Below are 24,206 nucleotides of genomic sequence, written 5' to 3'. Positions count from 1 at the left end.
TCTCAGATTTTCATGGTAGACAGAAAGCCACTAATTGAATTTTTACTGTTTTGAATTATCTCCAATAATAGTACTTGCAATTAAAGATAATCAATTGGTATCTACAAATACTATTAAAGGAATGATAACATATGACAGCTATCCAAAATACAATTTCCTTGCATGAACTGACTGCAAATCTTATAAAGCTCAACTGTGCCTAAAAGACAATAACCTCTGAAGTGAGGTTATTGTATACCTCTAACTACACTGGAATTAAAATAAAATAAAGTGAGGTTAATTTCACATATTAGAAGAAAAAGAATTCAAAGGCCATAGTCTTTTAACATATAAATTAATCACCATGTTTCTCAGTATAACTGCATGTAATATTCGTGTACCAGCAAAATTAGAATAAGCTACACACACAACCATGAGAACTTCCATTTTCACTGTTCTGATAAGCACAGAAAAGCTGATTTATCTAACAGCCTGGACAGTGATATTCAAATTACTGTTTCATAAAGCCCATGAAGAAATACGTTTTGCATCACATCCCAATACTCTCTTTTCAGACAGACAGACATACAGAAGCAAACACAAATTTCATTAAATAACACCTTTACTACATAGGAACACTCATATTCTCCCTTCTATTTAATTAGTTTAGTTAATTGAAAAAAAAGCTGATTGCCACTTACTACATTAATTACAAGACCTTTTAACGGGTTTTGACCTACAGTTTGAGAAATCCTAGCTTAGAAAATATAGAAATAGATGCTATGTTTTACCACTACTCCTAAAAAGACAGCATGGTGTTTTTAACAAAATAAAGATCTTGGTGTCAGTTCTGAATTGCCTTGATTGATAGCATCATGCAGTTTATCTCAATGAACTAAAAATAACAAATGTATAGACCTTTTTTTTTTTTTTAAGGCCCTGGATCCCTGCACACAAAAGAATCTTGTATCTAAAGTTTATCCAGGAAATGTAACATTCTTCCTACTCAAGTGACTGCTTTCATTTGTTTGGCTTCAAGGATGTAGCAAAGAGATAATATCCGAATATTTGGCCATTATTGCCACCATGTAGTTAAAGAGCTGTAAAGTTTTGCAGTCATTTGCACATTTGTGCCATTGTCATGTATGAAGGCATATTTCAAGAGACTCTGAAGAGCAGTACAAGACATTTCTGGGCCATCCCATGGCAAGAGCAACAATCCTCGCTTTATATTTCCATAGGTGCTTAATTAACTTTGATTTATTTTAAGATCAAAGTTTGTGTCTGTGATTTTGAGACCAGGAGTTGGCCTGGGAGTCACAGGAGACTATGAGATTTTTGTTCCTGGCCTCACTATTCTCATCTGTTAAAATAAGGAGATTGGACCATTTCTAAGAATCTGCCCATCCCTAACATCTACTCCTAGGAATCTATGAATATGAAGTTGACTGCCTGTCATGTTTACTAAATTAGCTAGTCAATGTCACCTTTTCTTTTTAAATGCAATGTCCTGACAATGCATTCTATATTCAGCAAGCAGAATATGAGTGTTCCAAAATGTAATATATTAAATTGACAACCTATTATTGTCTTGGAGTAACATCTCTGTGCCCCCAGTACATAATTAGCTTTAATCCATGATAATTGCCTGCTGTTAATAAGATTGAGTATGTCTACTGAATTCTCTTTTTGGCGTCCATGGCCTATAATTATACCTAATGTGCAACTAATGATACCTAGTTGTAAGCTTCAAACCCAGTAGGTGCTCAGTAATTATTCTCTGCTTAGCATATCACAGAACTACTACCAGTCTCCCACCAGTTTTCTCTGTGTTCCTGGTTAGCTCACTTAGCCTTTGTGAGTCTGTTTCCTCTCCTGGAAATGGAATAGATTTGCCTGGAACAGCAGGTTTCAAACTATTCAGACTAACAGGGCTGGGAGTTCTCTTTCCTTCATCTCTAAAATTTCGCAATTTTATATGTACCAGCTAAACTCAATAAGGGAAATCATGAGAACATTCTTAAGTGGCATGTGTGTATATATGTATATATATATTATATATAACATGTAATCTTATATATATTATCTATATACTCCTTTAGTGTGAAACAGTATTAAAAGTCCTCACGTAACCAGAGAAAACATGATTTTTAATCATCTTATATATACCACCTAAAGAAATAACAGATTTTAGGTCCATCACTTGGCTGGAAGCATCAAACAATCTAAGAAACAATATGGCTCATAATATTTCTGCTGACTAGCAGAGAACACTCCTTAAAAATGAAGTGCATGGTATTGTTGATGATGAATCTAATAAAATGTTCTAGGTCTTTTTAAACATTAACTATTATTAATACATTTTCATCAGTTCCAGAAACAAAGAAGGGAAGTCACTACCATATTATTTTCTCCAGCTATCACTCTTTCTTGCTAGTAACAAATAGATTTTTTTTTCTGGAACATATCAAAATTGTGATGGCTTTTTAATACCTACATGCAGTTTGCCCACAGAATGTCTATAAACCACTTATGTTCGTACTGTACTAAAAGAGGGGGAAAAAAAGCCAAAACAAACAAGCAAATAACATCTCTCTCTTACCCAGCCATGTTTTTGACAGCTTTGGGGCTTACACTGATAAGTTCATCAAGACTTTCTTTCCTGCTAAAAACAAAATAAAAGTTTAAATTCAGCTAGAAATCTGCAAATTTTATGACTGACATTTTTTTCTTTTGATACATGTGGATCATACAATGGGATCCTGGATAAAAAGTAATGCTTGCCAAGTTTCTACTTTACGAAGTTTTAAAAAAATCCCCAAAAACCTACTGAGGTAGATACTACCACGCTCCCCTTACAAATAAGAAATTGAGCTTCATGGAGTTTAAGGCTCTTTGGGGGCAAGTAGGAAGAAGTAACAGATGATGAACCAGGTTTTGAAACATAGCAACTGGACCCCAATCCTCACACTCCTTTCCACTATCATCTTCCCTCTATGCTCAGCGTAATTCCTTTTATCTGCACCATGTTTTGCACTGTCATCATAGTAATCCTGAGAGAGGTACCTTGGAGTTACTCTGTCATGATTTTCTTGACCTTTGACCCCAGATACAATGAGTTTTAACTCCTCAAGAAGACAGAAATACAGTCAATGTCACACGAAGATATCATGGTCAAGTGTAAGAATGCTATGTCACCAATTTTCTTGAGTCATTTAAAAACTAATCCTTGGGTTTATGAAGGGGAGAAAGTCAATATTCTTTGGTTTACTCAGTTTTATGAACGAATGATTTATTAACTATAAATTTACAGTAATGCTATGACTGTGTCAAAGTGGATTTCTTAAGTAGTGATTGTACAGCATTCACATTAATATTGTAATGAAATAAATTGAAACAATGAAAAAAGAAAAGTCCATCCAGCATCACTACACATCAACAAATCAATTTGTTCTCAGTTTTTTCACGTCCCCTTTCAGAATGCCCTTAGCCAAATGATTGATCTTATTTTTTGGCAGAAATTGGAGACTTGCTCAGGAGTCTTCAATAATCTTGATATATCTACCTTGTGTTTGCTGAGGTAACATGTTTGGATCTTAAAAAAAATGATGCAAGTTGCAACAGCTGGTAAAATAATTCAAAATCAATAATTATCTATGCATTCTTTTCAACTTTAATATTACATTAAGAGAAATTATTGCTAACTTAAAACTTTATCAGGGGTGTCTCGGTGGCTCAGTTGGTTAAGCACCTGCCTTTGGCTTAGATCCTGATCCCACAATCCTGGCATTGAATCCTGCATTGTGCTCCTTGCTCAGTGTGGAGTCTGCTTCTCCCACTGCCTGCCGCTCCCCCTGCTTGTGCTCTCTCTCTCTCTCTGACAAATAAATAAACAAAATCTTAAAAAAAGAAAACTTCTTCATTACTTGAATTCCTTTTAGCCTTATGTAAAAGCAGGTGGCTATGAATTCATATCTTATACCATTATGTATATATGAAAATTTAATTTAGTTTTATTCTTGTTTCTTTCAAGACAACCCCAAATTTAAATTGCTCTTAAGCTTCTTATTTTCCATATCATATTTTGTTTTTAGGATATTTTTGGAGGTTATAATGAACAAGAGAAAAATATAAAATTGTTTATCACTTACATGTACTCCTCTCTTCCCTCTCTAAAAAATAACAAAAACAGGGGCACCTGGGTGGCTCAGTGGGTTAAGCCTCTGCCTTCAGCTCAGGTCATGATCTCAGGGTCTTGGGATCAAGCCCCATATCGGGCTCTCTGCTCAGCAGGGAGCCTGCTGCCCCCGCCCCCACCTGCCTCTCTGTCTACTTGTGATCTCTCTGTCAAATAAATAAATAAAATATTTTTTAAAAATAACAAAAACAAAAACAAGCAAACAAAACAACAAAACTTGGGACTTCTAAAAAACAGTTATTTCCTAATTCCGAAGTGTGCAGGTAATATATATGATATGAATGTGTAACACTGAGGCTACTCTACGATAATAATTAAATCACTTCAGAAATGCACTACATGCAAGGCTAAATCAGAACAAGAAGACTTTTGGATTACATAAATTACTTTTATTCTAAGCACCCAAACGGGCAATCATACCTTTAAAAAGAGACTTTCCTATTATCACAATGGGCTTTCATACCAACGCTAACCCCAAAGGCCTAAACAAGTTGCCTAATTGGATATGCATTATTATTGGACACTATGTCATACATTCTGAAGAGTAAAAAGGCCAGAAAGGTTTGTATCACTTAAGGAATCTTTAGAATTAACTTGTAAACTAATTTTATCATGTGTATATCCTTTCATGTAAATTATTACGTTGACCTATTATGCTGAAATAGAATGATGTTGAAATCCCAAGCATGGAACACAAATCGCATACTGACAAGAGATATTTTAAGAAATTCTTCATCCTCCATTGAAGCCCACAGTCCGGGAGGCCTGAGCAAGGACTTGAATACTAGGTTTATGACACAAAGCTATTGATTCTGGGTCCCATCACTGGTTGTCTCAATGGTAGAACAGTAAATTACATTTTTTTAAGGTTAAATAGAAAAAAACAGACGGAAGAATTCCATGAACCTCACCTTTGGTTAATTCTGTTTGTTTCAGGAGACACTCTGATGAGGCTGTCAAGACTTTGGCCCCTTTAAAATGTGGAAGAAATGATTAGGTCAGTGGTTGATTTCCATCATGTGGTTGCAAATATTAAAACCAAGAAATATTTTTTGTTATAAAAATATTTTGTTATATAATATTTATGAATACAGAGATCATCTCAAAGGATTGGAGATTTCCAGTACTATGTATATATATATATATATATTTTGGACCTAATTACTGTGCATAGAAATAATAAACAATAACCAATGGCTTTAGAAAATTCATGATGTGTCAGGCAGTGTTCAAGTGATTTATATGATATATATAAGTGAATCCTCACATTTATTCTTGTTTCTTTCAAGACAACCTCAAATTTAAATTGCTCTTTTTTTTTTTTTAAAGATTTATTTATTTGACAGATAGAGATTACAAGTAAGCAGAGAGGCAGGCAGAGAGAGAGGAGGAAGCAGGCTCCCAGCTAAGCAAAGAGCCCGATGCGGGGCTCGATCCCAGCACCCCGGGACCACGACCCGAGCCGAAGGCAGAGGCCCTAACCCGCTGAGCCACCCAGGCGCCCCTCAAATTTAAATTGCTCTTAAGCTTTTTCTTTTCCATATCATATTTTGCATTTAGGATATTTTGGGAGGTTGTGATGAACAAGATATCATAACAATCATTCAACATAGGAAGTATTATCACCCCATTTTTTCCAAGGGAAAAACTGAGACACAGAAAGATTAAGTGAAAACAAAGTAATCTAACTCAAGAGCACTTGGCTCTGTCCATGATACCAACCATCGTACTGGTACTGAGTAATTGTGTTAGCATTGAAGTGACTAGACAGCACCTGGTCCAACTTCCTTACTGTGAGGACAAGGAAAGTGAAGTCCAAATAGGGGAAGTGGCCAATCTCATTTGCACAGTTAGTGAGGCCAGAACCAAGACCTAGACCCACATCTATGGTCTCCCATCTCCCATCCCATTTCTGTGCCATCCTCTGTGTAAGAAGAATAAACAAATCAATGCACATAAGCGTCTTGTCCATTCTTGGAAATCAATTGTTCATCTAATTAATCCAAGGTCATCTCCATTATATTAAGAATTAGTTGGCCAAAATGTCCAACATTTCAGATATGAGGTCATGAAGGTCAGCATGACTTTTCTTGAACTTTCTTGAACTATTAATTGAGTTCAGTGTCAGTCTGCTACAATCGTTAATTTAGTTATGCTTTTAAGCATTAGTATGTGTGAAACAAAAAAAAATCAGAAGCATATTAAATCTTACCCTTGCATACTTTTTCCTGTTCTTGGAACCACTTTGATGAGGTTATCCAGATTTTTGGAACTTAAAAACAAAAAGCAAAAATGATAAGTAAAACTGGAACTAAATCAATTAAGTATTTACTTAAAAGATATATGTGCTCAAGATGAATTTTACTATTAGGTTTTGAGAAAAGTCAATAAAGGTACAATAATAAAGGTACAAATTTTGATGTCCATACAAATCATCAACATATAGCTCAATTCCTATTTACCCTCAAAATAAAACCATAACATTCAGACAGTATTGAGTTTTTAAAAAATCAATCAGCAACTATGAAATGATTTGCCAAAAACTTTCACCTGACCCCCAACAAGTATTCCATCTAACACTGTAGCTGTTACTAAACTAGATTTTATTAATAATTTCCATTTACAGTGCCTTCTTGCTTTAAAGGGATTTTATATCCATTACTTTGCTTGATCCTTGCAACAACCAAGTGACAGAGGTAGACCAGACAGTTATAAATGATCCTCATTTTATAACTAAAGAAGCCTCAGCTCAGGGTGTTCAAGGGACTTGCTTAAAGGCATCCCACTGAGAAGTAATGGATTTCAGACTTTCTGATTCCAACCCAAAGATTTTTTCCACACAGTTTCTCTGATGAGTGCCACAAATTGATGCAGGCGGGGATAGAAGAAAGATAATATGTAATCTTCACCCTGTGTTACTGCTGTTTACTTCAGGAGTCACTTTGATGAGATTGTCAAGGCTCTGGCCCCTTTAAAACATTGAAGAAAAATGATGAGGTTAATGAGAGATTAACACCAAATGAATAAAGCCATTTATTAAAACTCAGAAACAGGATAAATACTGAGATCATGCCAAAGAATAGAAGATTGTTAAAAGTAACTATGTAGAAGAATGTAGGGATTTGTACATCTCTGAGACTCAATGAGACAATAATTTAATCTTAGAGGCTTTAGGCCAGTCACAAACACTGTACTGGGATTCTGTCTCAAATATGAATTATTTAATGCTATGCTCTTAACGTTTGCTAGGTGCACTGAACATTTTGTAATAGTCTATAGATGCATCTCATGGAACATTCCAGAAAGTACATCCTCTTAATATCAACCTCCAACATGCTGTGGGAATTTAAAATAAACTTTGGAGAATCTATATTTTGTAAGATTGACATTCATGAGCAGGTTTTCTACTCATAACACCGGATTAGGATTAATATACCAATTTGTTGAGGTCCATGTTATACAACCTGGTATCTGCATCTGGTGCTTACAACTATGTGTTTGAACTACAAATTTTGACTAGTTCTGTTGGCAACAAATAGTAGTAAAATCTATAGAGCTCTGAAATGTAAGCTATGTTTACTATAATAAAAACTCCATGTAGTCACTAAAAACTGTCAGTATCTTGTTGTTATCCTTTAATGTTTCTGTTTATGATCTTAATGGAAGTTTACTTTTCTTATTGTTTCTTTGTGTTTTCTTCATACATAGCACAAGCAAATGCCCCTCTGATCTACAGAGGATGCCACATAGGTAAAGAACCTCCACAGAAGATAATCCCTGTTTCTCCATGTCCTGTGGCCCTACTAAGATGGTATCACAAAGTCTCTGAGGTTGCATCTATACAACATCAAAGATAGGGATATTTGGAAGCAATCAGATGTTGACCCAAGTTTTGACTTGTATTCAGATATCTGAGACTGTATATAACCAGGCTAAAAGCAGCAAGAAAAAAATGCAGACATTTTCTATGCAAAATGAAACAATTAACCCAACAGAAGCAACTATTCTATCCCAGACTACTCCTCGTTGATGTTTTTTACCTCTCGTTAATTTTTGCCTAAATGCAGTATATGAGATTTGAATGCAAGAGTCTGAGAAAAAAAATTCCCAGAATTCTATTTCTAGATTTGAATACTTAAACACACACACACACACACACACAATAAGCATTGTAACCCCTCATTACAATTACATTACAATAAGCATTGTAACCCCTCCCTTGTAATGTTTGTGTTGATTCTGGCCTTTGCTTTGATTATATTGTCAAGAACTTAATCTCTTTATACATATTAAATAAAGCACATAACTAAGAGGAAGATTATTTAAATCTCAAAGTAAATAAAATCAATAAAGCAGAGTGTGCTAATTAATGTAGTCATTTAAAATAATATTTTGAGCTAAACTGTGAATCAATGCCTCATAATGCATATATCCTCATATTCGATCATTCTTTTAATCCACAAATAGTTATGGAAACCTATGAATAATACAGACTTAGGCTTAGCCCCCATTCTAACTTGGTTAGAGGCAGGGAGCATATAATCAAACAAACAAATGTCACAATTCCAGATAACAATATAAACTCTGAAGAAAAGAAGAAGGAATGCCTGGTGCCTGTGGTGCTGGGATTGGAGGAAGGGGTGGTGACAATTATAGTCAATGGTCAGAAATGACAAGTTGGGGGTAAAGCAGTCCCAAAGTGTGAAAAGCATATAGAGAACATAAAGCAGGAACGAAATCAGGAATAGAAAAAAAGATTAATTTGGCCATACTGTATGGAACAAGTACGAGACCAATACTGAGGGTTAGAATTGTATTCTACCTGAAATGGAAAAGCCCTGTAATTTTTTAATAAGAGAGGGAGCGTGATTTAGTTTTGTTTTAAAAGATCGACAGGACTTAATTACCTGTAGTGAAAGAAAAAGACAACTACTGTCCCCAAAAGTTCTCACAAGGCACATGCACACACACACGCACACTGTGCATACTCTGAAATACATGGACATGGATGCACACACATAGACATCCATGTACATATAAACTCATATACACACAAAAGCCTACAGATATATGTGTATCCATGTACATGCAAGCATGTGAGCACTTTCATGCAATCACACACAGGACCTCTGCGAAGACATGCACACACCTGTATGCATGTGCACTGACACACACAAAGGCACATATACACACACTCACACAAACACAAGTACACACATTAAAAAACATTTATTTTCATGCATACACAGGGGCACACATAGACATGCACACACACCCCCAATGTATGAAAAACAATGAGATGATTTAAACTATTCACAAATAAAAATTAAGAAAACAAGAATTTTTCTTGGAGAATCAAAGTAAATTAAGTATTTGAACAGTATCTAAATCATTAACAGAACATAATTCACCTAAATCTTCATTATTGCTAACAATTACTTGTAGTTATTCTGTGCCAGGCACGACAGTGTGATGATCTCTATTTTTGTGGATGAGTCAACTGAAGCATGAGGACACAGCTAGCACGTGACCAAGCCAAAATTTGAACCCAGAATTTATACTTCCTGCTCCGGTAACCATCCCAGACCACCCAGGTAGCCAAGGAAATCAATGCTTTCTTCTCAGTCTATTGGGGCAGACACGAGTGTCTAACTTGCTGGATTGCTGGGCCTTCGACCATGTCATGCTGCTAGAACAGGACAGCCTGACAGTGTGCACGCCAGCTTCTCAGCTAGCTGAGCCCCTGCTCTGCTGACTGGGCCTGCAGGCATAAGTGACGCATTTTAGAATCAACTAATAATATCATGTATGGAGTTAACTGAATGGAAAGAAGTTCAAAGGAAACCACATGGAATTATTTGGTGTACTGTTTTCAGCAACGTACCAACAAGCTCAGTTTTTAAATATATTCCATCTGCTTTTTAAAAAATAAAAAGCAGGAGGACATAAGCTTTCCAGATTTACTTGACAGTTCATGGGTAGCGGAACTCTTTTAATGAAGTACACTCTGTTAAGCTCTTCATCTTTAAATATATACCATGTATACATACATATGCTACACACAAATACACTAGACATGCACACATCATTCACACATGAACACATCCACATATATCCACATACACTACTTACCCACCCACATACATACACTTATATATTTATACTGTGTATACATCCACATACATAGTGTATATATATGTGTATACATATGTATATACATTATTCTGCATATGTCCGGGAGGGTGTTTGGGGTGAGATTAACATTTACATGTATAGACAGAGTAAAGTAGATGGTCCTCCTGAACATAATGGGCCACAACCAATCAGTTGAGGATGGGATAGAGCAGAAAGACTAAGTCAGAAGGGAGGTTGCCTGATTGCTTGATTTAAGACATCTCCATCTTATACTACCTCTCCAGATCCTTAGGCATTTGAATTTGAATAGAAATTTTATTACTGGCTCTCCTAGGTGTCCAGTTTGCAAACTACAAATCTTGGGACTTCTCACTTTCTATAAGATCATGAGCCAATTCCTTAGAATAAATCTCTTTTTCTCCCTATATATATACATATCCTATTGTTTCAGTTTCTCTGGAAAACCTTGATCAGAACATGTACATACTCTTATACCCAAACCCTTATACATACACACTATTTATATATACAGAAATACATTTATACAAACACACACTATTTACACACACACACATACACACACACACACGAGATATCATTTAACTCAGTAGAGAAACTGAAATTCCCATTTAATTTCTCAAAATCTACCTGATAGTAAATGTCACTCAAAAAATAAAAATGCAAAAGATCACTTCTAAGCATCATTTGTATAAAACTGCTTAATATGATATGTTTGGGGGAAAAGAGAACTAGCTTTGAATTTCAATTTACTCTCCTGAATACAACAAACACTCAGGGTTCCAATGTGCTTGTGAATGCCAAAGGGAAGGGGGAAAGTTTTAAATGTCTTACCTCTTGATATTTTTATTTGTTTCAGGATTCACTTTAATAAATCCATCAAGGTCTTGTTTCCTTTGAATAAAGAAATGAGTTTTAATGAATGCTATTAATTAAAACACGAATCAAGTGAATGATGATTGGAGAAGTAATGTAAGTCAAAGTTCTGTACTGGATCCAGACAGAATATAAATTTCTACTCAAGAAATCAGATATAATTGCCTATTCCATTTTTAAATAATAAGAACAATGTCAATAAAAATAATAATGATAATAATATTTTTTAAATAAGAATATATGTTTTCATATAAAGTCAACAATTTCCCTAACCCATGCTTTTAAAAAATATAATTAGATTATGACAAATTACAAAGAGCAAGAAAAAAACACCTTGTATAAGAAAATTGACTCATTTCTTGGGAAGACACATGTCACCCTCATTAAAACGCACTAAGTAGTATCAAAAGGAGATCATCTGAACCCAGTAAAGAGAATACTATAGGGGTTGGCAGAAGTATTGTGACTTCTTGCTGCTATGGTGTTGACAGAGCCAAGAAGAGGAGGAAAAGTGGTGGAATTTCCTTCCTCCCAGAGGGTATACCTGCCCAGCCTCTCTCTTGGGCTGCCTTCTGAGACCATCATCCTTAGAGAAGCTGACTTACAAGAGTTTTAGTCAAGCCTTGCTTTTGGCTATCTTTGTTAATTTAGAGATCCACCTTGAAAATGTAGTCAAGACCATGCATTCTTTAGATACAAAGAAACTCATTTCAGTAACTCATGGGTAAAACAAATCCAAGCCTAAAATCTAGGATAAAAGGCAACTTACTATCAAACGCTAGGACAGTTCTTCAAAAAATAAGTGATTTTATTAGGAACAAGAAGGGAAAGTCATGTGGCCCACTATTATTGTCTATTTCTATGCTAATAAAATACGGTTATGAACTTAAAATGCTGAGTCATTTTATCTTATTGTTACCTACAGAGATCAGACTTAAAGACACTAATAATTCTTTTTTTTTTTTTTTGACACTAATAATTCTTAACCCAATGGCATTTTCACTTCCTTTGGGCTTTGCTTTGATAAGATTATCAAGGTCTTTACCTCTTTAAAAAAAAGTTTTTTCACTAAGTATTCTCACAGTATTATATCTAAATAGATATTCCATATTATTGATGATTAACTGAAAGCTTTTGGAGAAAATTATTATATAGGAATTATATTAATTTTATTATAAAAATTGCCTATCAGGGGCGCCTGGGTGGCTCAGTGGGTTAAAGCCTCTGCCTTCGGCTCAGGTCATGATCCCAGAGTCCTGGGTCAAGCCCCGCATCGGGCTCTCTGCTCAGCAGGGAGCCTGCTTCCTCCTCTCTCTCTCTGCCTACTTGTGATTTCTGTCTTTCAAATAAATGAATAAAATCTTTAAAAAAAAAAATTTGCCTATCAATAACACAGTCAAATTAATCTCTGGGATTTTATATTAGCCAAGGGTAAATTTAGATAGAATTCTCCAAAGAGATAGAGCCTCCAAAGTGAAAATCAGGGTGGTAGGGAACAAACACAGAAGACAGAAAGGAAACTCAAAGATGTGACCCTCTCAATGTCACTAAGAAGATCACACAGTGAAATCTGGGAGAATACAACCAAGATTCAGAAACATCAAAACAGTTCTCACCCTCTCCTAGTTTTATCTGTCCTGTCATTCACTTTGATAATCGTTTCAAGATCTTGGCTTCTTTGGAAAAAAACAGAAACGAAAACTTTGTGTTACTTAGGTTACATTCAGTTTTCTCTGAAATCTGTATAAACAAGAATGTTCTGGAATAGATATCATATGTTTCCAGGCCAAATGGCCAGAAAAACAGAGTTGTTAATTTCCCCAGGAGTACTTGGTTTAAATCAGTTGAGAACTTCCCAGCGTACCTCTCACTTTGCAATTTTGTCCTTTATATTTCTTAATTAAATGTGAGACTTGGCTCATGTTTAAATTGTTTAAGAAAATACAGAATAAGAGATTATGTAGCCGATTTCCTACACTTACTTCAGTGTAACTCAAACATGTGATTCTATGGAACCAGCATGCATCATATTCTTTTGCTTACTCTCTCTGATAGGCCTATAAAGTGCAACAGTTCATCTGTGATCAAGGAAAGCATAACACTCCCATTTCTAACAAGGTGTGAAAAACTAACTAGAAAAAAGAGAGCCCCAGCAAGGTAGGACCTTACCCTTTCTCATTTTTGTCCATCCTTTGATTATCTTTAATAAGACTTCCAAGGCCTTGGTTTCTTCATAACATGGGAGCAAGGAGGATAGAAGAGCCACAAAAGAGAGGAAAGAGAGTAATTCAATCTCTTATGACAACAGCAGTCTCATGCCAGGAGTAATATGTTAGCAGTACCTAAAGCCTCAGAAGTCTTTAGAAATGTTTAATACAAGTGGCTCTTCTCTGTGCAAAATGCTGAATAGATGCCAACTATTCTAATGATAAAGTCTCAGTCATTACTCAGTTATGATTAAAGCATTTTTTAAAATTTTATTTATTTATTTGTCAGAGAGCGAGAGAGCGAGAGTGAGCACAGGCAGACAGAGTGGCAGGCAGAGACAGTGAGAGAAGCAGGCTCCCCGCCAAGCATGGAGCCCAATGTGGGACTCGATCCCAGGACGCTGGGATCATGACCTGAGCCGAAGGCAGCCGCTTAACCAACTGAGCCACCCAGGCATCCCTGATTAAAGCATTTTAATGGAATAATTCTTAATAAAATAATAAACATTCCTGCTATTTAGAACTGAGTTGTTGTACTGACAGTTTATACAATGTTATAATCTTCAGGTTACTTTTATTACCATGCATCATAGCGCCAGAGCTCGATATCAGTATAAGGAAAACTGGATTCAAATCTTTGTTCTGATTTTAACATGGTTTGTGACCATGTTCTTTCACATCATGCACTGTTTTCCTCACTATAAGGGGATTAGACTATCTATCTTAGGGTCATTTATTACTCTGATATTTTATCCTTCATATTCTCAGAAGACCTAATGGTCAATGAGATTGAGGACAAATTATTGCAAACTCTTTATTTTTTTTATTTTTAAAGTAAGTTTAATGGTTTTATTTTAAGAACTATTAATTTATTTGAGGAGGGTGAGAGAGTGTGTGCACGCATAAGTTGGGGGAAGGGCAGAGTGAAAGGGAGAGAATCTCAAGCAGACTCCTTGCTGAGCGTGGGATCCAATGTGGGGCTCCATCTAATGAACCTGAGATCATGACATGAGCTAAAACCAAGAGTCCCACAGTCAACCAACTGAGACACCCAGGTCCCCTAGTAAATTTAATGTTTTTAATTAAAATAGAGTCAAGGGACACATGGGTGGCTCAGCTGGTTAAGCATCTATCTGCCTTTGGCTCAGGTCATGATCCCAGGGTTCTGGAATGAGCCCCACATTGGGCTCCCCACTCAGCAGTGAGTCTGTCTTTCCCTCTCCTTATGCCAGCCACTCCCCTTTCTTTTGTTTTCTCTGTCAAATAAATAAAATCTTTGAAATAGAGTTGACACACAATAGTCACATTAGTTGTAAGTATACAACATAGTGCTTCGACAACTCTATATGTGTACAATGTTCACTACAAGTGTAGCTACCATCTATCACCATATAATGCTATTTTAATTTTTTTCACTTTTTTAAAATTTCTTTTCAGCGTAACAGTATTCATTGTTTTTGCACCACACCCAATGCTCCCTGCAATACGTGCCCTCCCTATTACCCACCACCTGGTTCCCCAACCTCCCAACCCCCACCCCTTCAAAACCCTCAGGTTGTTTTTCAGAGTCCATAGTCTCTCATGGTTCATCTCCCCTTCCAATTTCCTTCAACTCCCTTCAATTTTAATTCCATTGACTATATTCCCTACAGTGTATCTTTTATCCTCCTGACTTACTTATTCCATAACTAGAAGCCTGTTTTCCACTGCCCTATACACATTTTGTCCATCCCTATACCATCCTCCCCTCTGGCAACCATCAGTTGGTTCTCTGTATTTGTGTGCCTATTTCTGCTTTTTCTTTGTGTGTGTGTGGAGGGGGGGGGTTGTTTGTTTTTTGGTTTTTTTTAGGTTTTATATATAAGTGAAATCATAGGGTATTTGTCTTTCTCTGTCTGACTTATTTCACTTATCATAACTCCCTCTAGGTCCATCCATGTTGTCACAAATAGCAACATCTCATTCTTTTTTATGGCTAAGTAATATTCCATTGTGTGGGTATGAGTGTGTGGATATAAATACACATCACATTTTCTTTATCATTAAACCATTTTAAAAGTAAAAGTTCCCTTTAGGTATCAGTCTGTGCCTTCTTTGTCCTTTCAGGGACAATTGGTGGGAAGCTAACTTTAATACATTTGTTGATAGACTGCCTTCTTTAAACATGAAAATCATTCATATCAGGGGTGGAAATCAGATGGTCAATATTTTAAATCTAAATGCTTTGGAGATTTTTTTTTAAAGGATTTTATTTACTTACTTGAGAGAGAGTGAGGAGAGAGTGAGAGCACGAGAGAGGAGAATAGAGGGAGAGGAAGAAAGACTCCCCGCTGAGCAGGGAGCCCAACTCTGGGCTCTATTCCAGGACACTGAGATCATGACCCAAGCTGAAGGCAGATGCTCAACCAACTGAGCAGGTGTCCCAACCTTTTGGAGATTTAGACATGTCATTTTTAGCAAAAAGTTCAAGGTTCTGAAGTACCCTTGGAAAGGTAGAAAGAACTCTAAGATGGCTCCAGTGCTTTATATAAACTGACTACAGACAATAAACCTTTTCCATGCAAATGGTTTAAAGCTATTAGGGAACATTGAAGTTAATCCCTCTAAGTCACCCAGTTGCCCTGGTGTAGCTTTGTCATTTTCATCTGTCTCTGATTTCACTGTGATAAGACTATTGACATCTTAGTTTCTTGCAATATAAAAAAGAAGACAAAGAGGGAAGGCTAAAAGAAGGATCAGGGACTACAGACTGACCCTACCATGTCAGTGAGTTCAATCATTCCTGCAACACAAAGTCCGTTTATTACACATTATAAACCACATCTCTTTTCTCCTTGCCAGTCCAGAAATGATTTGCTTCAGATGCTCATCCTAATTTTTCCGTTTTCTACCACTTTGATGGACCTTTCCCAATTTCATTTTTTAAATATCTGAAATCTCATCTTCTCCTATAAAGCTCATATAACCACTCAGACAGAATTGCCTGTTTTCCCACTTCATCAGTTCTCCACAAGAAGGAAAATTTTTACCTGTAATAATACTTGCACATTGACATTGTAATAATACATTCTTAATAAGGATTCAGTATCTGTGAAATTATGATTGCCAATTATTTCCACATTATGATCACATAGACTTTAAGTGTTCTGTATCAGAGACAGTTGAGAATGCATCTGCCAAGATTGACTTGGAAAGCTAGAATCCCATTTTGGGCACAGACTGGCACAGATAAATGGTTTTAAAAGATAATCAAGACAATAGAAATAATTACCACGTTAGGAAGGCAAATCTAATGACTAACCAAGTACAAGGTAAACAGCCAATCTGGGGGAAAAACAGTAGTGATTTCCTAGATCCTTACACTTTGTCATTCTTTACCATTCTGGAATTTTCTTTTTCTTTTTTTTAAGACTTTATTTATTTATTTGTCAGAGAGTGAAAGAGAGAGAGAGCACAAGCAAGGCGATCAACAAGCAGAGGGAGAAGCAGGCTTCCCGCTGCATAAGGAGTCCAACCAGGGCATGACCCTAAGAGCACGACCTGAGTCAAGGGCAGATGCTTAATCGACTGAGCCACCCAGATGTTCCTTTTCTGAGATTTTCTTTAACAAAACTGTCAGGAATTTGATTTCTTTCCATGTAAAAAATAAAATCAGTCATGTAAGTCAAGTTTCTAGGACTTCAGTATGTCTAGAACTATAAGTCAACCTCTTAAGTGCTATCAGTTTAGTTACAAATCATTCACTAACTCTTTTTATGATATAGAATAAGTAAAGGCATGACTCTTGACCCTGAGATATTTAAAAATATATGTAAGATATACATATGAAGTGACTCAGCTGAGATTCTAACTGAGAAGTACCTTAGAGCATTATAAAGACTTCAGTGAAGGGGCACCTGGGTGGCTCAGTGGGTTAAAGCCTCTGCCTTCGGCTCAGGTCATGATCTCAGGGTCCTGGGATAGAGCCTTGCATCGGGCTCTGTGCTCGGCAGGGATCCTGCTTCCTCCTCCTTCTCTCTCTGCCTGCCTCTCTGCCTACTTGTGATCTCTGTCTGTCAAATAAATAAATAAAATCTTAAGAAAAAAAGACTTCAGTGAAGAAAGACTAGCTTCCAGCATCAAAATGTCTTAGAGTAAATATAATTAGTCCATAAATCAGCCTATTGTTCACTACTTGTAACAGCCAACTAGAGTTACTTCATTTTTAAATACAAAAGGGAACTTGGAGATCATCTGGGTCATGCTCTTCATTTTATGGGATGAGAGCAGAGGTCTGCAGAGGTTAAGTGACTTGCCCAGGGTCATCCAGATAGATGTGGGAGGCAGAGCCTATTACCAAGATTTCTACCCATCTCCTGAGCACCCCCTACCCAAGGCCTGTTCTACCAGCAGGAGGTCAAACCTAGGAAATGGCATATAGTCTAGGATTCAATCAATGGGGCCTGTAAGAGCCACAGCTTACCCTTTGCTGTCTTTCTCTGTTCGAGTATTCATAAAAATGAGATTTTCAAGGCTTTTGGCTCTGTAAACACAAAGAAATTCAAATAAAAGACTACATATTGAAATAAAATTGGGTGGTATCTTGAGAGGTTAGATACAATAAACATTCTTCATGAATTGCTCATTTACTCTTATTGAATGGAAGAGCAGAAATCCTTTGGGGCAATTATGTCTGAACTAAATGTATAATTCTGAGAGCACACTCCATCTGCTCGTACATTTCCATGCCAGAGGATACAACTCCCTTCCAGCAACTGTCTGAAAGTATAAAGCAAGCAATCTGGGAGATCATATTTTCAGGTTAGGGACAGATGCACTTACCTTTTCTCTGTTTGCTCTGCCTTTGGATTTGCTCTGAAGAGACCATCAAGACCTTGATTTCTTTAAATGCATTGAACAAAAAAAAAAAACCTCATCAGTGGTAATAGCAGATATGTAACTCTAGAAATATAGACCAGTTTATATTTCTATAGATAGACAGGAAATAGAAGCTGGGTAGGAAAGATGAGCAATAATTCTTAAAATTACTTTTTTTCAAATAGGTATTTTCATAGACACTACATTGCAGTAGACCTTCGAAAAAATAAGATAGAAAATACAAACTGGGGATCCATACACAGCCAATAGGTCCGTGATGCACTGTATGGATTTCACAGAGTGTTTTGTTTTTAATGTGAGCCAATGTTGACTTTCTGTCTTTATAGATGAAGAAACTGAAAAGCAGCACATTTAAATGAGTTGTTGACAGTAAGTCACAGTAAGATCACTGTTGTCGGACAGGGTATAAACACCACATCTTTGGATGCTCCACACAATGATCTCGTTTGACACTTACCTTATTTCTCTGTCTCTCTAGTCCTTACCCATTTAGTACGTTAGGCAGAGTAACAGAGAGATAACAAAACTGCATACACTTCCAACACAGACCTCAACTAGTATAATCTTTAAAGTGTGCAATTCTAAATGATTCAAAACTAAGGAGGTAAGTTTAACTAAGACTGTACGTGGCTTTTGTAAAGTATAAACCTGAGAACATTCACTGACCAAACTAAACTCTGCCCACATAATATATATTAATATTTCAGGAAGAGAACTGTGGCTTTCTATGTGACTGCCTTACTAAATAGTGTGAACATCAAAGATACTTTAATATTAGTATCTTTAGATTGTAATAACCATTTATAGCAGTGACGAAATGATGATAATTCCTGCAAGCTTTTTATTCAAGACTTGTAGGCTATTTTTTAACTTATGTGGGTCCTCATACTCAAATACTAAAAAGACATAAGAAGCCATAATATGCAACTCAGTAATAAAGGAAAAAAATGGATGTTTTCAAATCTTACCTATTCAAGCTTTTGTTCATTTTGATGAGATTATCCAATTCTTCACTTTTGGAATAAACAAACAAACAAAATCTCATATCAGTAAAAGCCAGCCCTGAGTCAAAGAGCAGGTCCACCTTAAACCACTGTTTCTGAGTTCCTGGAATACAATACATGCCACCAAAATCCTTTTTTTTTTTTTAAATTTTTTAAAAGATTTTATTTATTTATTTATTTATTTATTTATTTATTTATTTATTTATTTAATTTTTTTCCATTTTATTTATTTTTTCAGCATAACAGTATTCATTGTTTTTGCACAACACCCAGTGCTCCATGCAATACGTGCCCTCCCTATTACCCACCACCTGTTCCCCCAACCTCCCACCCCTGACCCTTCAAAACCCTCAGGTTGTTTTTCAGAGTCCATAGTCTCTTATGGTTCGCCTCCCCTTCCAAAATTTTTTTTTTAATACACATATAATGTATTTTTATCCCCAGGGGTACAGGTCTGTGAATCGCCAGGTTTACACACTTCACAGCACTCACGATAGCACATACCCTCCCCAATGTCCATAGCCCCCTCCCCCTCTCCCAATCCCACCTCCCCCCAGCAACCCCCAGTTTGTTTTGTGAGATTAAGAGTCATTTATGGTTTGTCTCCCTCCCAATCCCATCTTGTTCCATTTATTCTTCTCCTATCCCCCTAACCCCCCATGTTGCTTCTCCATGTCCTCATATCAGGGAGATCATATGATAGTTGTCTTTCTCCGATTGACTTATTTCACTAAGCATGATACGCTCTAGTTCCATCCACATCGTCGCAAATGGCAAGATTTCACTTCTTTTGATGGCTGCATAGTATTCCATTGTGTATATATACCACCTCTTCTTGATCCATTCATCTGTTGATGGACATCTAGGTTCTTTCCATAGTTTGGCTATTGTAGACATTGCTGCTATAAACATTTGGGTACACGTGCCCCTTCGGATCACTACGTTTGTATCTTTAGGGTAAATACCCAGTAGTGCAATTGCTGGGGCATAGGGTAGTTCTATTTTCAACATTTTGAGGAACTTCCATGCTGTTTTCCAGAGTGGTTGCACCAGCTTGCATTCCCACCAACAGTGGAGGAGGGTTCCCCTTTCTCCACATCCTCTCCAGCATCTGTCATTTCCTGACTTGTTAATTTTAGCCATTCTGACTGGTGTGAGGTGATATCTCATTGTGGTTTTGATTTGTATTTCCCTGATGCCGAGTGACGTGGAGCACTTTTTCATGTGTCTGTTGGCCATCTGGATGTCTTCTTTGCAGAAATGTCTGTTCATGTCCTCTGCCCATTTCTTGATTGGATTGTTTGTTCTTTGGGTGTTGAGTTTGCTAAGTTCCTTATAGATTTTGGATACTAGCCCTTTATCTGATATGTCGTTTGCAAATATCTTCTCCCATTCTGTCAGTTGTCCTTTGGTTTTGTTAACTGTTTCCTTTGCTGTGCAAAAACTTTTGATCTTGATGAAATCCCAATAGTTCATTTTTGCCCTTGCTTCCCTTGCCTTTGCTGTTGTTCCTAGGAAGATGTTGCTACGGCTGAGGTCGAAGAGGTTGCTGCCTGCATTCTCCTCAAGGATTTTGATGGATTCCTTTCTCACATTGAGGTCCTTCATCCATTTGGAGTCTATTTTCGTGTGTGGTGTAAGGAAGTGGTCCAATTTCATTTTTCTGCATGTGGCTGTCCAATTTTCCCAGCACCATTTATTGAAGAGGCTGTCTTTTTTCCATTGGACATTCTTTCCTGCTTTGTTGAAGATTAGTTGACCATAGAGTTGAGGGTCAATTTCTGGGCTCTCTATTCTGTTCCACTGATCTATGTGTCTGTTTTTGTGCCAGTACCGTGCTGTCTTGATGATGACGGCTTTGTAATAGAGCTTGAAGTCCGGAATTGTGATGCCACCAACTTTGGCTTTCTTTTTCAATATTCCTTTGGCTATTCGAGGTCTTTTCTGGTTCCATATAAATTTTAGGATTATTTGTTCCATTTCTTTGAAAAAAATGGAGGGTATTTTGATAGGGATTGCATTAAATGTGTAGATTGCTTTAGGTAGCATGGACATTTTCACAATATTTATTCTTCCAATCCAGGAGCATGGAACATTTTTCCATTTCTTTGTGTCTTCCTCAATTTCTTTCATGAGTACTTTATAATTTTCTGTGTATAGATTCTTAGCCTCTTTGGTTAGGTTTATTCCTAGGTATCTTATAGTTTTGGGTACAATTGTAAATGGGATTGATTCCTTAATTTCTCTTTCTTCTGTCTTGTTGTTGGTGTACAGAAATGCAACTGATTTCTGTGCATTGATTTTATATCCTGACACTTCACTGAATTCCTGTACAAGTTCTAGCAGTTTTGGAGTGGAGTCTTTTGGGTTTTCCACATATAGTATCATATCATCTGCGAAGAGTGATAGTTTGACTTCTTCTTTACCAATTTGGATGCCTTTAATTTCTTTTTGTTGTCTGATTGCTGAGGCTAGGACTTCTAGTACTATGTTGAATAGCAGTGGTGATAATGGACATCCCTGCCGTGTTCCTGACCTTAGCGGAAAAGCTTTCAGTTTTTCTCCATTGAGAATGATATTTGCGGTGGGTTTTTCATAGATGGCTTTGATAATATTGAGGTATGTGCCCTCTATCCCTACACTTTGAAGAGTTTTGATCAGGAAGGGATGCTGTACTTTGTCAAATGCTTTTTCAGCATCTATTGAGAGTATCATATGGTTCTTGTTCTTTCTTTTATTAATGTGTTGTATCACATTGATTGATTTGCGGATGTTGAACCAACCCTGCAGCCCAGGAACAAATCCCACTTGATTGTGGTGAATAATCCTTTTAATGTACTGTTGAATCCTATTGGCTAGTATTTTGGTGAGAATTTTTGCGTCTGTGTTCATCAAGGATATTGGTCTGTAGTTCTCTTTTTTGGTGGGATCCTTGTCTGGTTTTGGGATCAGGGTGATGCTGGCCTCATAAAATGAGTTTGGAAGTTTTCCTTCCATTTCTATGTTTTGGAACAGTTTCAGGAGAATAGGAATTAGTTCCTCTTTAAATGTTTGGTAGAATTCTCCTGGAAAGCCATCTGGCCCTGGGCTTTTGTTTGTTTGGAGATTTTTGATGACTGTTTCAATCTCCTTACTGGTTATGGGCCTGTTCAGGTTTTCTATTTCTTCCTGGTTCAGTTGTAGTAGTTTTTATGTCTCTAGGAATGCATCCATTTCTTCCAGATTGTCCAATTTGTTGGCGTAGAGTTGCTCATAGTATGTTCTTATAATTGTCTGTATTTCTTTGGTGTTAGTTGTGATCTCTCCTCTTTCATTCATGATTTTATTTATTTGGGTCCTTTCTCTTTTCTTTTTGATGAGTCTGGCCAGGGGTTTATCAATCTTATTGATTCTTTCAAAGAACCAGCTCCTAGTTTCATTGATTTTTTCTTTTTTTTTTTTTTTTTTTTTTGGTTTCTATTTCATTGATTTCTGCTCTGATCTTTATGATTTCTCTTCTCCTGCTGGGTTTAGGCTTTCTTTCTTGTTCTTTCTCCATCTCCTTTACGTGTAGGGTTAGGTTGTGTACTTGAGACCTTTCTTGTTTCTTGAGAAAGGCTCGTACCGCTATGTATTTTCCTCTCACGACTGCCTTTGCTGTGTCCCACAGATTTTGAACCGTTGTGTTTTCATTATCATTTGTTTCCATGAATTTTTTCAATTCTTCTTATTCCTGGTTGACCCATTCATTCTTTAGAAGGATGCTGTTTAGTCTCCATGTATTTGGGTTCTTTCCGGCTTTCCTCTTGTGATTGAGTTCTAGCTTCAGAGCATTGTGGTCTGAAAATATGCAGGGAATGATCCTAATCTTTTGATACCGGTTGAGACCTGATTTGTGACCCAGAATGTGATCTATTCTGGAGAAGGTTCCATGTGCACTAGAGAAGAATGTGTATTCTGTTGCTTTGGGATGAAATGTTCTGAAGTGTGTCATTTAAGGCCTTTATTTCCTTGTTGATCTTTTGCTTGGATGATCTGTCCATTTCAGTGAGGGGAGTGTTAAAGTCCCCTACTATTATTGTATTATCATTGATGTGTTTCTTTGATTTTGTTATTAATTGGTTGATATAGTTGGCTGCTCCCACGTTAGGGGCATAGATATTTAAAATTGTTAGATCTTCTTGTTGGACAGACCCTTTGAGTAGGATATAGTGTCCTTCCTCATCTCTTATTATAGTCTTTGCATGCCACCAAAATCTTGTTTAGACTTCAAGGCTCTCTTCAGATGCCTCTTCTCTAACACATAGTCCCCAGTCCTTCAACGGAATACAGTCCTCTAAATATTTAGAAACCTTGCTACATTTTGTTTTGTTTTTGTTGTTGTTGTTGTTGGGTTTTTTGGCATCTCCTTTATGGCACTAACACTACTGTACTTTGTGATGTAGCAGCTGCATACTTCTCTCATGTTAGTGTCCCTGCTCCTACCTCTTTCTTTCACACACACACACACACACACACACACACACATGCCACTTAAAATTTACAACTGTGTTTTACATTGGATCTTCTTCAGTTTTTTAATACCATATATTTTAAACAGTAAATATTTAATACAGGTTTTTATTTGAATCAACATATATAGGCACATTGACTAATTATAGATTCTATCTTTATACAATGTACCTACACAAAGTAGCTATAGGAAAATACCTGTTCATCAGTATGTCTGGCTGTTTTTTTAAACTGTGATACTACTTCATTCCAAGTCCGCTAAATTTGTGATCTTTTGCCTGTATTTGAGAACAGCAACCTTCTGGTTGCTTCCTGGGGAGCAATCTATTTAGGCTAAACCCCTGTGTTCTAGAATATCCTTTAGCATCACCTGAGCATAGGTCTCTCTCCCAAGAAGGCAGTTTCGGTGGGTTTCTGGTT

At 36.7% G+C, this 24,206-nt stretch overlaps 1 protein-coding gene across 1 annotated transcript in view; it reads right to left on the bottom strand.

Moving 5' to 3' along the window:
- The window catches only part of SCEL (sciellin), a 323,090-nt gene that overhangs the window by 24,811 nt on the left and 274,073 nt on the right, over positions 1 to 24,206 (bottom strand). Inside the window, exons 15-22 of the mRNA XM_045978345.1 lie at positions 19,260 to 19,304; positions 18,235 to 18,294; positions 17,876 to 17,935; positions 11,165 to 11,224; positions 7,087 to 7,146; positions 6,390 to 6,449; positions 5,089 to 5,148; positions 2,582 to 2,644 (exon numbers count right to left, since the gene is read on the bottom strand). Of these exons, the coding sequence (XP_045834301.1) occupies positions 2,582 to 2,644; positions 5,089 to 5,148; positions 6,390 to 6,449; positions 7,087 to 7,146; positions 11,165 to 11,224; positions 17,876 to 17,935; positions 18,235 to 18,294; positions 19,260 to 19,304 (468 nt within the window). The remainder of the gene's footprint in view (positions 1 to 2,581; positions 2,645 to 5,088; positions 5,149 to 6,389; positions 6,450 to 7,086; positions 7,147 to 11,164; positions 11,225 to 17,875; positions 17,936 to 18,234; positions 18,295 to 19,259; positions 19,305 to 24,206) is intronic.

The sequence above is a fragment of the Meles meles genome, chromosome 14 (genome assembly GCF_922984935.1).
Source record: "Meles meles chromosome 14, mMelMel3.1 paternal haplotype, whole genome shotgun sequence".
Taxonomy (NCBI): domain Eukaryota; kingdom Metazoa; phylum Chordata; class Mammalia; order Carnivora; family Mustelidae; genus Meles; species Meles meles.
This window is presented reverse-complemented; position numbering and strand designations above follow the sequence as displayed.